The sequence below is a fragment of the Ranitomeya imitator genome, chromosome 3 (genome assembly GCF_032444005.1).
Source record: "Ranitomeya imitator isolate aRanImi1 chromosome 3, aRanImi1.pri, whole genome shotgun sequence".
Taxonomy (NCBI): domain Eukaryota; kingdom Metazoa; phylum Chordata; class Amphibia; order Anura; family Dendrobatidae; genus Ranitomeya; species Ranitomeya imitator.
In genome coordinates this window covers 803,932,619-803,949,361 of record NC_091284.1, presented here as the reverse complement: position 1 = coordinate 803,949,361, position 16,743 = coordinate 803,932,619, and the positions used below count along the sequence as shown (strand labels likewise).

The 16,743-nt window shown below is 51.1% G+C and overlaps 1 protein-coding gene across 6 annotated transcripts in view; it reads left to right on the top strand.

The window, feature by feature from the left end:
• The window catches only part of FAT3 (FAT atypical cadherin 3), a 745,380-nt gene that overhangs the window by 708,248 nt on the left and 20,389 nt on the right, over positions 1 to 16,743 (top strand). For all 6 annotated transcript variants that reach the window (XM_069759239.1, XM_069759241.1, XM_069759238.1 and 3 more), the window contains one exon: positions 15,694 to 16,162. In XM_069759239.1, the coding sequence (XP_069615340.1) occupies positions 15,694 to 16,162 (469 nt within the window). The remainder of the gene's footprint in view (positions 1 to 15,693; positions 16,163 to 16,743) is intronic.

Below are 16,743 nucleotides of genomic sequence, written 5' to 3'. Positions count from 1 at the left end.
CAGAGTGTCCTGTACGTGTGGTGACATGTGGCGGGGGACAGCGCTAACTGTACTGCTGGTTCCTAGGAGCCTGTCGATTGTAGTTTCTTCTGTGGGGGGGGTTCTATGAGGTTGAGATCTGGAGACTGGCTGGGCCACTCCAGGACCTTCATAGACTTCTTGCGAAGCCACTACTGCCCTGGCGGTGTGCTTGGGATCATTATCATGCGAAAAGACCCATCCATATTTCATCTTCACTGCCCTTGCTGATGGAAGGAGGTTTGCACTCAAAATCTCACAATACATTCATTCTTTCATGTAGACGGATCAGTCGTCCTGGTCCCTTTGCAGAGAATCAGCCCCAAAGCATGATGTTGCCACCCCCATGCTTTACTGTAGGTATGGTGTTCTTTGGATGCAACTCAGCATTCTGTCTCCTCCAAACACGATGAGTTTTGTTTCTACCAAACAGTTCTACTTTGGTTTCATCAGACCTTATGACATTCTCCCAACACTCTTCTGGATAATCCAAATGCTCTCCAGCAAACTTCAGATGGGCCCGAACATGTACTGGCTTAAGCAGGAGGACATGTCTGGCACTGCAGGATCTGAGTCCCTGGCGGCGTAGGTAGTGTGTTACTCATGGTAGCCTTTGTTACGGTGATCCCAGCTCTATGCAGGTCATTCACTAGGTCCCCCCGTGTGGTTCTGGGTTTTTTTATGCTCTCCGTTCTTGTGATCATTTTGACCCCACGGGATAACATCTTGCGTGGAGCCCCAGATCGAGGGAGATTATCAGTGGTCTTGTATGTCTTCCATTTTCTTATTATTGCTCCCACGGTTTATTTCATCACACCAAGCTGCTGGCCTATTGCAGATTCAGTCTTCCCAGCCTGGTGCAGGGCTACAATTTTGTTTCTGGTGTCCTTCGACAGCACTTTGGTCTTCACCGTAGTGGAGTTTGGAGTGTGACTGTTTGAGGTTGTGGACAGGTGTCTTTTATACTGATGACAAGTTCAAAGAGGTGCCATGAGGCACTACAGGTAATGAGTGGAGGACAGAGGAGCCTCTTAAAGAAGAAGTTACAGGTCTGTGAGAGCCGGAAATCTTGCATGTTTTTAGTTGACCAAATACTTATTTTCCACCATTTGCTAAATAAATCTTGCCAAATCAGAGAAGGTGATTCTCTGGATTTGTTTTCTCATTTTGACTCTCATAGCTGTGGTCTACCTACGATGTCAATTACAGGCCTCTCTCTTCTTTTTAAGTGGGAGAACTTGCACAATTGGTGGCTGAATAAATACTTTTTTTCACCGCTGTATACAGTATATAATCCGCCTAGGCTTCTGTTTTTATGGTATAAAGGTTTTTTATGTTTACCAAACCGAATAAGTGAAAAAAGGGAAAAAATCCAGCCCGCGCCTTCTGTCTCCGGAGACTGCAGAACCTCTGTATCCTTCATCCCCCTTGCAGACTCTTTGAATGTTTTCTAAAAAGCTTTTGTATGTAAATTGCTAGTCTGCTGCAGAACAGCGTGGCAGCACCCGGGGCGTTTAGGTCATTACAAGTAATTAAGGCTTGAAACTGTATTTTCATGTGTTTAACTTTCTTTACACCAGAGTCAGAAAAAGTCTATAGACTGCAAGATTGGGTGCATTTAAAGAAAAAGGCGGTAGATGGTAGACTCAAGAAAATGTCACTATAGTCACAAGGACTGGGCATTTTTGAGTTCTTTCCATAGAGGTGTCCCATGTCTATGCCATGAGATGTTCGTAGAGAGGGTTATCCATTGGTTGGTGCAGGACTTCTGTCTACGGGAAGTGACAGGATGGCAAGTACAGTACAGTGCGGCTCTTCAAAAAAAGTGAGGGATTTGGAACTACATTACAAAAGAAGAAAAGAGGCCTAAAGAAATGTCCAAGAGGGTGGATAATTGACAAAGGGTCATGAAAGAGCAAAACCTTGAGAGAAGTTAGTTTCATTTTTACTATGGTCCCCCGTCTGTACTATGGACATATTCGCCTCTAGCTACCCGTAAATACTGTAGAGAAACGAATGCTATGCCCACGTTAGAACATCCTCAAAACTAATGACACCATGCTCTTCTGCATGTGCCCCTGATCACCAAGACCAAATTTTCATGATTTTGCGTGGATTAGTCCCTCATTACAGAACCAAGAATTGTAATGTGGAATTGTGAAGGTGTTAGGTGCAATATTCTGCCACAGGCCAATTAATTAATTACTGGGAATCTCAAGAATGAAATTAAGTTCCTCTCCTTTTCAGCAAACACTCAGGAAAGCAAAGATAGATGATATGTACAGGCCCATTACAACTATTAAAATCCCCCTCCCCAAGTCCAGCAGACGGGACTCGGTTCTTCAGGTAAACTAGAAGATGCACCAAACTTAGTCATATTTAAAGAGATCTTCTCACCTTCTGTCTCTAGGAGCGCCCTGCTCCCCTGTCTCTAGGAGCGCCCTGCTCCCCTGTCTCTAGGAGCGCACTGCTCCCCTGTCTCTAGGAGTGTACTGCTCCCCTGTCTCTAGGAGCGCACTGCTCCCATCTATAGGAGCGCACTGCTCCCATCTATAGGAGCTCACTGCTCCTCTGTCTCTAGGAGCGTACTGCTCCTCTGTCTCTAGGAGCGTACTGCTCCCCTGTCTCTAGGAGCGCACTGCTCCCCTGTCTCTAGGAGCTCACTGCTCCCATCTATAGGAGCTCACTGCTCCCATCTATAGGAGCTCACTGCTCCTCTGTCTCTAGGAGCGCCCTGCTCCCCTGTCTCTAGGAGCGCACTGCTCCCCTGTCTCTAGGAGTGTACTGCTCCCCTGTCTCTAGGAGCGCACTGCTCCCATCTATAGGAGCGCACTGCTCCCATCTAAAGGAGCACACTGCTCCTCTGTCTCTAGGAGCGTACTGCTCCCCTGTCTCTAGGAGCGTACTGCTCCCCTGTCTCTAGGAGCATACTGCTCCCCTGTCTCTAGGAGCGCACTGCTCCCCTGTCTCTAGGAGCTCACTGCTCCCATCTATAGGAGCTCACTGCTCCCATCTATAGGAGCTCACTGCTCCTCTGTCTCTAGGAGCGCCCTGCTCCCCTGTCTCTAGGAGCGCACTGCTCCCCTGTCTCTAGGAGTGTACTGCTCCCCTGTCTCTAGGAGCGCACTGCTCCCATCTATAGGAGCGCACTGCTCCCATCTATAGGAGCTCACTGCTCCTCTGTCTCTAGGAGCGTACTGCTCCTCTGTCTCTAGGAGCGTACTGCTCCCCTGTCTCTAGGAGCGTACTGCTCCCCTGTCTCTAGGAGCGCACTGCTCCCCTGTCTCTAGGAGCTCACTTCTCCCATCTATAGGAGCTCACTGCTCCTCTGTCTCTAGGAGTGTACTGCTCCCCTGTCTCTAGGAGTGTACTGCTCCCCTGTCTCTAGGAGCGCACTGCTCCCCTGTCTATAGGAGCGCACTGCTCCCCTGTCTCTAGGAGCGCCCTGCTCCCCTGTCTCTAGGAGCGCACTGCTCCCCTGTCTCTAGGAGTGTACTGCTCCCCTGTCTCAAGGAGCGCACTGCTCCCATCTATAGGAGCGCACTGCTCCCATCTATAGGAGCTCACTGCTCCTCTGTCTCTAGGAGCGTACTGCTCCCCTGTCTCTAGGAGCGTACTGCTCCCCTGTCTCTAGGAGCTCACTGCTCCCCTGTCTCTAGGAGCTCACTGCTCCCATCTATAGGAGCTCACTGCTCCTCTGTCTCTAGGAGCGTACTGCTCCCCTGTCTCTAGGAGTGTACTGCTCCCCTGTCTCTAGGAGCGCACTGCTCCCCTGTCTATAGGAGCGCACTGCTCCCCTGTCTCTAGGAGCTCACTAGTCCCCTGTCTCTAGGAGCTCACTGCTCCCCTGTCTCTAGGAGCGCACTGCTCCCCTGTCTCTAGGAGCTCACTGCTCCCCTGTCTCTAGGAGCTCACTGCTCCCCTGTCTCTAGGAGCGCCCTGCTCCCCTGTCTCTAGGAGTGCACTGCTCCCCTGTCTCTAGGAGCGCACTGCTCCCCTGTCTCTAGGAGCTCACTGCTCCCCTGTCTCTAGGAGCACACTGCTCCCCTGTCTCTACGAACGCACTGCTCCCCTGTCTCTACGAACGCACTGCTCCCCTGTCTCTAGGAGTGTACTGCTCCCCTGTCTCTAGGAGCGTACTGCTCCCCTGTCTCTAGGAGCGCACTGCTCCTCTGTCTCTACGAACGCACTGCTCCTCTGTCTCTACGAACGCACTGCTCCCCTGTCTCTAGGAGCGCACTGCTCCCCTGTCTCTAGGAGCTCACTGCTCCCATCTATAGGAGCTCACTGCTCCCATCTATAGGAGCTCACTGCTCCTCTGTCTCTAGGAGCGCCCTGCTCCCCTGTCTCTAGGAGCGCACTGCTCCCCTGTCTCTAGGAGTGTACTGCTCCCCTGTCTCTAGGAGCGCACTGCTCCCATCTATAGGAGCGCACTGCTCCCATCTAAAGGAGCACACTGCTCCTCTGTCTCTAGGAGCGTACTGCTCCCCTGTCTCTAGGAGCGTACTGCTCCCCTGTCTCTAGGAGCATACTGCTCCCCTGTCTCTAGGAGCGCACTGCTCCCCTGTCTCTAGGAGCTCACTGCTCCCATCTATAGGAGCTCACTGCTCCCATCTATAGGAGCTCACTGCTCCTCTGTCTCTAGGAGCGCCCTGCTCCCCTGACTCTAGGAGCGCACTGCTCCCCTGTCTCTAGGAGTGTACTGCTCCCCTGTCTCTAGGAGCGCACTGCTCCCATCTATAGGAGCGCACTGCTCCCATCTATAGGAGCTCACTGCTCCTCTGTCTCTAGGAGCGTACTGCTCCTCTGTCTCTAGGAGCGTACTGGTCCCCTGTCTCTAGGAGCGTACTGCTCCCCTGTCTCTAGGAGCGCACTGCTCCCCTGTCTCTAGGAGCTCACTGCTCCCATCTATAGGAGCTCACTGCTCCTCTGTCTCTAGGAGTGTACTGCTCCCCTGTCTCTAGGAGTGTACTGCTCCCCTGTCTCTAGGAGCGCACTGCTCCCCTGTCTATAGGAGCGCACTGCTCCCCTGTCTCTAGGAGCGCCCTGCTCCCCTGTCTCTAGGAGCGCACTGCTCCCCTGTCTCTAGGAGTGTACTGCTCCCCTGTCTCAAGGAGCGCACTGCTCCCATCTATAGGAGCGCACTGCTCCCATCTATAGGAGCTCACTGCTCCTCTGTCTCTAGGAGCGTACTGCTCCCCTGTCTCTAGGAGCGTACTGCTCCCCTGTCTCTAGGAGCTCACTGCTCCCCTGTCTCTAGGAGCTCACTGCTCCCATCTATAGGAGCTCACTGCTCCTCTGTCTCTAGGAGCGTACTGCTCCCCTGTCTCTAGGAGTGTACTGCTCCCCTGTCTCAAGGAGCGCACTGCTCCCATCTATAGGAGCGCACTGCTCCCATCTATAGGAGCTCACTGCTCCTCTGTCTCTAGGAGCGTACTGCTCCCCTGTCTCTAGGAGCGTACTGCTCCCCTGTCTCTAGGAGCTCACTGCTCCCCTGTCTCTAGGAGCTCACTGCTCCCATCTATAGGAGCTCACTGCTCCTCTGTCTCTAGGAGCGTACTGCTCCCCTGTCTCTAGGAGTGTACTGCTCCCCTGTCTCTAGGAGCGCACTGCTCCCCTGTCTATAGGAGCGCACTGCTCCCCTGTCTCTAGGAGCTCACTAGTCCCCTGTCTCTAGGAGCTCACTGCTCCCCTGTCTCTAGGAGCGCACTGCTCCCCTGTCTCTAGGAGCTCACTGCTCCCCTGTCTCTAGGAGCTCACTGCTCCCCTGTCTCTAGGAGCGCCCTGCTCCCCTGTCTCTAGGAGCGCACTGCTCCCCTGTCTCTAGGAGCGCACTGCTCCCCTGTCTCTAGGAGCTCACTGCTCCCCTGTCTCTAGGAGCTCACTGCTCCCCTGTCTCTACGAACGCACTGCTCCCCTGTCTCTACGAACGCACTGCTCCCCTGTCTCTAGGAGTGTACTGCTCCCCTGTCTCTAGGAGCGTACTGCTCCCCTGTCTCTAGGAGCGCACTGCTCCTCTGTCTCTACGAACGCACTGCTCCTCTGTCTCTACGAACGCACTGCTCCCCTGTCTCTAGGAGCGCACTGCTCCCGTCTCTAGGAGCGCACTGCTCCCCTGTCTCTAGAAGCTCACTGCTCCCCTGTCTCTATGAGCGCACTGCGCCCCTGTCTCTAGGAGCTCACTGCTCCCCTGTCTCTAGGAGCTCACTGCTCCCTTTTCTCGAGGAGCGCACTGCTCCCCTGTCTCTAGGAGCACACTGCTCCCTTGTCTCGAGGAGCGCACTGCTCCCCTGTCTCTAGGAGAGTACTGCTCCCCTGTCTCTAGGAGCTCACTGCTCCCCTCTCTCTAGGAGCGCACTGCTCCCCTGTCTCTAGGAGCGCACTGCTCCCCTGTCTCTAGGAGCTCACTGCTCCCCTGTCTCTAGGAGCTCACTGGTCCCTTGTCTCGAGGAGCGCACTGCTCCCCTGTCTCTAGGAGCACACTGCTCCCCTGTCTCTAGGAGAGTACTGCTCCCTTGTCTCGAGGAGCGCACTGCTCCCCTGTCTCTAGTTGAGTACTGCTCCCCTGTCTCTAGGAGCTCACTGCTCTCCTGTCTCTAGGAGCGCACTGCTCCCCTGTCTCTAGGAGCTCACTGCTCCCCTGTCTCTAGGAGCTCACTGCTCCCTTGTCTCGAGGAGCGCACTGCTCCCCTGTCTCTAGGAGCACACTGCTCCCCTGTCTCTAGGAGAGTACTGCTCCCTTGTCTCGAGGAGCGCACTGCTCCCCTGTCTCTAGGAGAGTACTGCTCCCTTGTCTTGAGGAGCGCACCGCTCCCCTGTCTCTAGGAGCGCACCGCTCCCCTGTCTCTAGGAGCTCACCGCTCCCCTGTCTCTAGGAGCGCACTGCTCTCCTGTCTCTAGGAGCTCACTGCTCCCCTGTCCCTAGGAGCGCACTGCTCCCCTGTCCCTAGGAGCGCACTGCTCCCCTGTCCCTAGGAGCGCACTGCTCCCCTGTCTCTAGGAGCTCACTGCTCCCCTATCTCTAGGAGCACACTGCTCCCCTGTCTCTAGGAGCGCACTGCTCCCCTGTGTCTAGGAGCGCACTGCTCCCCTGTCTCTAGGAGCTCACTGCTCCCCTGTCTCTAGGAACGCACTGCTCCCCTGTCTCTAGGAGCGCACTGCTCCCCTGTGTCTAGGAGCTCACTGCTCCCCTGTCTCTAGAAGCGCACTGCTCCCATGTCTCTACGAGCTCACTGCTCCTTTGTCTCTAGGAGCGCACTGCTCCCCTGTCTCTAGGAGCTCACTGCTCCCCTGTCTCTAGGAGCGCACTGCTCCCCTGTGTCTAGGAGCGCACTGCTCCTTTGTCTCTAGGAGCGCACTGCTCCCCTGTCTCTAGGAGCGCACTGCTCCCCTGTCTCTAGGAGCGCACTGCTCCCCTGTCTCTAGGAGCGCACTGCTCCCCTGTCTCTAGGAGCGCACTGCTCCCCTGTCTCTAGGAGCGCACTGCTCCCCTGTCTCTAGGAGCGCACTGCTCCTTTGTCTCTAGGAGCGCACTGCTCCCCTGTCTCAAGGAGCGCACTGCTCCCCTGTCTCAAGGAGCGCACTGCTCCCCTGTCTCTAGGAGCGCACTGCTCCCCTGTCTCAAGGAGCGCACTGCTCCCCTGTCTCAAGGAGCGCACTGCTCCCCTGTCTCTAGGAGCGCACTGCTCCCCTGTCTCTAGGAGCACACTGCTCCCCTGTGTCTAGGAGCGCACTGCTCCCCTGTCTCTAGGAGCACACTGCTCCCCTGTCTCTAGGAGCTCACTGCTCCCCTGTCTCTAGGAGCTCACTGCTCCCTTGTCTCGAGGAGCGCACTGCTCCCCTGTCTCTAGGAGCACACTGCTCCCCTGTCTCTAGGAGCGCACTGCTTCCCTGTCTCTAGGAGCGCACTGCTCCCCTGTCTCTAGGAGCTCACTGCTCCCTTGTCTCGAGGAGCGCACTGCTCCCCTGTCTCTAGGAGCACACTGCTCCCCTGTCTCTAGGAGAGTACTGCTCCCCTGTCTCTAGGAGCTCACTGCTCCCCTGTCTCTAGGAGCACACTGCTCCCCTGTCTCTAGGAGCTCACTCCTCCCCTGTCTCTAGGAGCTCACTGCTCCCTTGTCTCTAGGAGCTCACTGCTCCCCTGTCTCTAGGAGCTCACTGCTCCCTTGTCTCGAGGAGCGTACTGCTCCCCTGTCTCTAGAAGCTCACTGCTCCCTTGTCTCGAGGAGCGCACTGCTCCCCTGTCTCTAGGAGCGCACTGCTCCCCTGTCTCAAGGAGCGCACTGCTCCCCTGTCTCTAGGAGCTCACTGCTCCCCTGTCTCTAGGAGCGCACTGCTCCCCTGTCTCTAGGAGCGCACTGCTCCCCTGTCTCTAGGAGCGCACTGCTCCCCTGTCTCTAGGAGCACACTGCTCCCCTGTCTCTAGGAGAGTACTGCTCCCCTGTCTCTAGGAGCTCACTGCTCCCCTGTCTCTAGGAGCACACTGCTCCCCTGTCTCTAGGAGCTCACTCCTCCCCTGTCTCTAGGAGCGCACTGCTCCCCTGTCTCTAGGAGCTCACTGCTCCCCTGTCTCTAGGAGCTCACTGCTCCCTTGTCTCGAGGAGCGTACTGCTCCCCTGTCTCTAGAAGCACACTGCTCCCTTGTCTCGAGGAGCGCACTGCTCCCCTGTCTCTAGGAGCGCACTGCTCCCCTGTCTCAAGGAGCGCACTGCTCCCCTGTCTCTAGGAGCTCACTGCTCCCCTGTCTCTAGGAGCGCACTGCTCCCCTGTCTCTAGGAGCGCACTGCTCCCCTGTCTCTAGGAGCGCACTGCTCCCCTGTCTCTAGGAGCTCACTCCTCCCCTGTCTCTAGGAGCGCACTGCTCCCCTGTCTCTAGGAGCACACTGCTCCCCTGTCTCTAGGAGCTCACTCCTCCCCTGTCTCTAGGAGCACACTGCTCCCCTGTCTCTAGGAGCTCACTGCTCCCCTGTCTCTAGGAGCGCACTGCTCCCCTGTCTCTAGGAGCGCACTGCTCCCCTGTCTCTAGGAGCACACTGCTCCCCTGTCTCTAGGAGCTCACTCCTCCCCTGTCTCTAGGAGCACACTGCTCCCCTGTCTCTAGGAGCTCACTGCTCCCCTGTCTCTAGGAGCGCACTGCTCCCCTGTCTCTAGGAGCTCACTGCTCCCCTGTCTCTAGGAGCTCACTGCTCCCTTGTCTCGAGGAGCGTACTGCTCCCCTGTCTCTAGAAGCACACTGCTCCCTTGTCTCGAGGAGCGCACTGCTCCCCTGTCTCTAGGAGCGCACTGCTCCCCTGTCTCAAGGAGCGCACTGCTCCCCTGTCTCTAGGAGCTCACTGCTCCCCTGTTTCTAGGAGCGCACTGCTCCCCTGTCTCTAGGAGCGCACTGCTCCCCTGTCTCTAGGAGCGCACTGCTCCCCTGTCTCCCGACTTCCTGCTTGCTATGGGGCGCAGCATTTCTGAAGGTTGACAATTAGTGCCGGCAGATCAGCTTTTCTCTACGGCATTGGTGAGATAATAGAGGGCCTGATCCAGTGTTCTGGATAGTGGACACTCTTTGTCCAGGAACCTGGCCATTACTTATAAACTGCAGAGGTAGCCAGTGACCTAGGCAAGTAGGAGTAAACTATGAAATAAAAAATCTGGAACCCCAAGAGGGGGGTGGAATGTAGAGATGGTGCACATTCTCTGCCCCACTCATTGTCTATGGGACTGCCGGAGAAAGCCAAGTACAGAGCTCCGATATTCCCATAGACCATATTACATTGCATCCTCTTCTCAGGATCAGTGGAGGTTCCTGAAGTCAGACACCCAACGATCAGCACTTGTATAATTTACTATTTACTTTACTTACCTCCCAACCTACTCTACCAGAAACTCACAGGATACCTAAGACAATCTGAAATTCATTAATCCTCCTCCTCACTTGAATGAAGCAAGATGCCCGGCCGGCCTGACACATTTTCTTGGGAAATCATTCGGGAACATATGGAAAGGGTTGTGTCCTCACTGCCAACATCTGCTGGAGAACGGAGCGAGGTAAAGGAGTATAATGAGATTAGAGCCTCTCGGCCGGAATCCTAATTTGTAGAGAAATCACCTTCGTCTTTGGCCGCGGCCGGAGTCTTTACTCCTCTTTACCATTTTTCCCACCGCTCGTCGGTGCGGCGAATGGAGTCTGGCAGGACGTTAAGGAGATGTGTTATCCCTTGTTCTTATTATCGGTACTTCAGCCATTTTTTTTTTTCTTTTTTACTGTCCGCTGGCAAATCTCGCAGCTTGGAGCGGCTCCCAGTTGTGAAACAAGCAACATTTTAATTAGATCCACCCGCCATAAAGTCCACACAATTCCCCTGACATCTTGTAGGCATTAAGTATATGGACTTACAGACGGGCCCGCTGCGGCTGATCTACTCCCTCAGGTATCTATGTAATGTGCTTTGTAGAATAGGCCGGTAATACGTGGGAGGGTCTTTTAGGGTCTGCAGATAGATAACGTGGGAGGTGGACGGATGAAGCGGCTTTTTCTTCATGTAGATTATTCTGTTTCGGCAAATAAAGCTTATTGGTTGTAAAGTTTCGGAAATCCCTGCTTGCTGACACTGAAAAGGAGTAATTTGCAGCCCGATCAGGTGCTGTTCACACACGTGAAGGCTTTTTCAGTACAGTTATTTGCGCTTTCTTTTGTCCCGTACATATGTGCGACCGTCGCACGACCAGGTTTCATTCATTGACAGCAAGCAGTGATTCTGGCTCAGGTTTAGGCATCTCTTTGAAGGATTTGTGACAAGCTCGGAAGTTATCCCCTATCCTGTCCGGGGGGTCAACTGTTAATCGCTCTTCAGAATCCCATTCTCGAGATCAGTGGGGTCTCAAGTGATCGATGAGTTGCCCCTTATTCTATAAATAGGGAATAAGCATTTTAAAGTTAGTGCTGGATTTATAGAAAATGTGTCTCAGGGCAAAATCTTTCCTGTCCCTACCTTACACCGCCATGAAATGCCAAAATAATAACGCCAGGGTACAGCCCATATAATACCACCATGTTGATTAGAACATAATATGCACATAATGCTACCCTAAAGATAATACATAATACAGCCCACCATAGTACCACCATATAGCACACAATATGGAGTATGCACATATTACTCTAAAGATCCCACATAATACTGTCACATACAGCTCACATAATACCACTATATAGCATGAAGTGTGCACATATTATTATTCCTTTAAATATCCCACAACCACATAATACCACCATATACAGCCCACATAACACCACCGTATAGAGCACAATATGCAGTATGTACATAATACTTCTCGATCGATCCCACATATTACCGCCATATACAGCACATATAGTACCATTGTACAGCACACAATATGCAGTATGTACATAATACTACTCTAACGATCCCACATATTACCGCCATATACAGCACATATAGTACCACTGTATAGCACACAATATGCAGTTTGTACATAATACTTCTCTATCGATCCCACATATTACTGCCATATACAGCACATATAGTACCATTGTACAGCACACAATATGCAGTATGTACATAATACTACTCTAACGATCCCACATATTACCGCCATATACAGCACATATAGTACCACTGTATAGCACACAATATGCAGTTTGTACATAATACTTCTCTATCGATCCCACATATTACCGCCATATACAGCACATATAGTACCACTGTATAGCACACAATATGCAGTATGTACATAATACTACTCTAACGATCCCACATATTACCGCCATATACAGCACATATAGTACCATTGTATAGCACACAATATGCAGTATGTACATAATACTTCTTGATCGATCCCACATATTACCGCCATATACAGCACATATAGTACCATTGTATAGCACACAATATGCAGTATGTACATTATACTACTCTAACGATTCCACATATTACCGCCATATACAGCACATATAGTACCATTGTATAGCACACAATATGCAGTATGTATATAATACTACTCTAACGATTCCACATATTACCGCCATATACTACACATAGTACCATTGTATAGCACACAATATGCAGTATGTACATAATACTACTCTAACGATTCCACATATTACCGCCATATACAGCACATATAGTACCATTGTATAGCACACAATATGCAGTATGTATATAATACTACTCTAACAATCCCACATATTACCGCCATATACAGCACATATAGTACCATTGTATGGCACACAATATGCAGTATGTACATAATACTTCTCTAACGATCCCACATATTACCGCCATATACTGCACATAGCACCATTGTATAGCACACAATATGCAGTATGTACATAATACTCTAAAGATCCCACATATTACCGCCATATACAGCACATATAGTACCATTGTATAGCACACAATATGCAGTATGTATATAATACTACTCTATCGATCCCACATATTGCCGCCATATACAGCACATATAGTACCATTGTATAGCACACAATATGCAGTATGTACATAATACTTCTCTATCGATCCCACATATTGCCGCCATATACAGCACATATAGTACCACTGTATAGCACACAATATGCAGTATGTACATAATACTTCTCTAACGATCCCACATATTACCGCCATATACTGCACATAGCACCATTGTATAGCACACAATATGCAGTATGTACATAATACTCTAAAGATCCCACATATTACCGCCATATACTGCACATAGCACCATTGTATAGCACACAATATGCAGTATGTACATAATACTACTCTAACGATCCCACATATTACCGCCATATACAGCACATATAGTACCATTGTATAGCACACAATATGCAGCATGTACATAATACTTCTCTAACGATCCCACATATTGCCGCCATATACAGCACATATAGTACCATTGTATAGCACACAATATGCAGCATGTACATAATACTTCTCTAACGATCCCACATATTACCGCCATATACTGCACATAGCACCATTGTATAGCACACAATATGCAGTATGTACATAATACTCTAAAGATCCCACATATTACCGCCATATACAGCACATATAGTACCACTGTATAGCACACAATATGCAGTATGTACATAATACTACTCTAACGATCCCACATATTACCGCCATATACTGCACATAGCACCATTGTATAGCACACAATATGCAGTATGTACATAATACTTCTCTAACGATCCCACATATTACCGCCATATACTGCACATAGCACCATTGTATAGCACACAATATGCAGTATGTACATAATACTCTAAAGATCCCACATGACACCGCCCTATAATTCCCTTGTAATACGGCAGTTCAGTTGCTAAATAATGCCGCCATACATCACTAAATTATTTTGATAGGATGAAAACTCTGTGAGCAAACTAAACCGAAGAAATAGCTGCATGAGGCATTTGTCCAGATTACCTCCCACCAAGGTGGGTCACCGATTTAAAGAAAATGATATAGAGCGCTCCTCCTATATAAAGGGGTGGGTAACAGGGCGTGGAATGGGCCTGAAAAGGGGACGAATATCCTACTCTAAATATGTCTTACACAGAAGCTTCTGCCAATACCAGCCTGCTGACAATGAAGGAACCCAACCACCAAGGTCCTTTATGATAGCCTGGATCCATGAGGTTTGGGGTGGAGGGCATCTGTGGGGGTGTGGAGCAGTCAGGGGGCATTTGGCATTTCTGGTACAGATCTTACACCGGGGGCCAAGTGATGGTGGGACTCGTGACTCATGATGACGCCTCGTCCTCGGTGACCACTGATCCCCACACTAGTCGTGTATTATGCTCGGCCGGGCGCAGGCACAGCTTGTCTGATCCTCTAATCTCCTGATACTGGGAGGAGTGATGTCTCCTGTCACTAGGAACATGAGATATACCGAGGAACCAATGAGCGGTAGTGTGATCCGCTCAGCTGGATCTATAGTCTGGATCTTCTGGCACACTCGTCACTGATACCAGCCATCAGATCGCTGCTGGTCTGGGATTCTGTTCTTTTCCTGTCATTGCCCCCATTTTCTATGAGTGAAGGAAAAGTGAATATGAGATGAATGACCCTAATTGTGAAAAAAAATAATTGTAAAAAAAACAACACCATGGTGTGTCCTTACACATTGTAATGTCCCCCACAAAAACATACATTTTGGTGCTCCCACAGTGTCCACACACACATTATGATGCTCCTATGGTCCTCTACCACATATTATGATGACCGCCACGCATTATGATACTCCCACAGTGCTCCCTACATATTAGGATGCCCCCATACATTGTTTTTTCACACAGTATGATGTCCCCAGAGTCTCCCCCACACATTACAATGTTTCACACAGTATGATGCCTCATAGTGCCACCATATATTATAATGTTTGACACATTATTATGTCCCCTGAGTCTCCCCCACACATTATTATGCACCCAGAATTCCCCCCCACACATTATGCCCCCAGAGTCTCCCCCACACAGTATTATGCCCCCAGAGTCTCCCCCACACATTATTATGCCCCAGAGTCTTCCCCACTCAGTATTATGCCACCAGAGTCTCCCTCACACAGTATTATGCCCCCAGAGTCTCCCCCACACAGTATTATGCCACCAGAGTCTCCCCCACACAGTATTATGCCCCCAGAGTCTCCCCAACACAGTATTCTGCCCCCAGAGTCTCCCCCACACAGTATTATGCACCCAGAGTCTCCCCCACACAGTATTATGCCCCCAGAGTCTCCCCCACACAGTAGTATGCCCCAGAGTCTCCCCCACACATTATTATGCCCCCAGTTTTCCTCAAACATTATTATGTCCCCAGAGTCTCCCCCACACATTGTTATGCCCCCAGAGTTTCCCTCATACCTTATTGTGCCCCCAGAGTCTCCCCCACCATATTATGCCCCCGAGTCTCCCCCACACATTATAATGCCCCCAAAATCTCCTCCACATGGTGTTATGCCCCCAGAATCTCAATGCAGTGCCCCAACGCACATTATGATGTTCACATAGTGCTCCCTACTCATTATTAAGCCCTCACTGTGCCCCTCACATATCATAATGTCGCCGCAGTGCCAGCTATGCATTATAATGCTCCCACAATGACCCTCACATTATGGTGCCCATCTAATAGTACTCCCCTAGCCCTGATCCCTCGATGATCTGCTCTGTGATGTGAGTGGCTGCACCTGATTTCCTGACATCATTCTCCCTGCTGCACCGAGATGCACAAGGTGAATGGTGGAGCTGGGAGCCGACGGCTCCGTGCTCCACCATTGTATCCGAGTGTACCTACATGCTGATGCAGTTGAAATTGGGTCAAAGTGAGGACATCCCGGAATAGCGGAGCAGCTTCCCAAGCCTGACACCGTCCTCCTGGATCCGGGAGGTTTGGCACTGGGTAAGTGTTACATGATGGGAATTGGAGTCTAGGAGCTACAGTCTACAGGATTCATCCATCCTTCCCCCAAATCATCAGGTGCAGGAGAGAGGTAACATTGATATGTAGGGCACAGAAAGCGAGGAAACGGCAGCGGCCAGCTCCTCAGAAATGAGGCGCATGTCTACAGCCACCATATCCGCCAGGTCTTGTGCCCCGCGGCCTGATCGTTTCCGATATTGGGGGAATGGCGGCCTTTCACACGCTGACTCTTTGTTTCATTCTGCAGATTGTGGACGGTAAACTGTGGTTCCAATTGGACTGTGGCAGCGGTCCAGGAATCCTGGGAATTTCTGGCCGGACGGTTAATGATGGGAACTGGCACTCGGTGTTTTTGGAGCTGAACCGGAATTTCACAAGCTTGTCGCTGGATGATAGCTACGTGGAGCGTCGCAAGGCGCCCCTGTACTACCAGACCCTCAGCACCGATAGCTCTATTTATTTTGGAGCCCAGGTGCAAGTGGAAAATGTCCGAAGCCTGACAGACAAGAGGAGCACGCAGGTCCTGGGAGGCTTCCAGGGATGCCTGGATTCAGTCATCTTGAATAACAATGAACTGCCACTTCAGAACAAGAGAAGCAGCTTCGCAGAAGTGGTCGGCTTGACTGAATTAAAGCTTGGCTGCGTGCTCTACCCTGATGCTTGTGAACGGAGGCCGTGCCAGAACGGAGGCAGCTGTACCAGTGTGCCATCTGGTGGTAAGCACACATTACTGCAGCTTGTAGCCGTTCTTAGTTATTCCATTTTGCTTATGTAGCGCCATTGATTCCGCAGCACTTTACAGACATCATCATCGCTGTCCCCAGTGTGGATCACATACTAGATTCCCTATTAGTGTGGGAGGAAACCAGAGAACCCGGAGGAAACCCACGCACACACAGGGAGAACATACAAACTCATTGCAGATGTTGTCCTTGGTGGGATTTGAACCCAGGATCCTTCCATTCTCATGCGACCCATTATCACCAGAGTCTGACACAATTGTTTCAGTCTAGACTCCTAGGCCCCAAATTCAGAGGCAGAGGTGTGCATGCCTCTTAATGAATCCGCCACGCTTGAAGAGGCAATCTTCATAATCACTTTGATGAATACTTGATATAGTTCCTGTCGTTTCATAAATGGTTTTTCAGCAGGCTTCTAATCATAATTTACTGGACTACAATGAGATAACACAGGATCCACCATTCACAATAGGTGATGTAACAGCTCACCTCCTCCTCCTCCTCCTGTACAATGACTGATAACACCTCTATATACAGTAGATAACACAGGATCCACC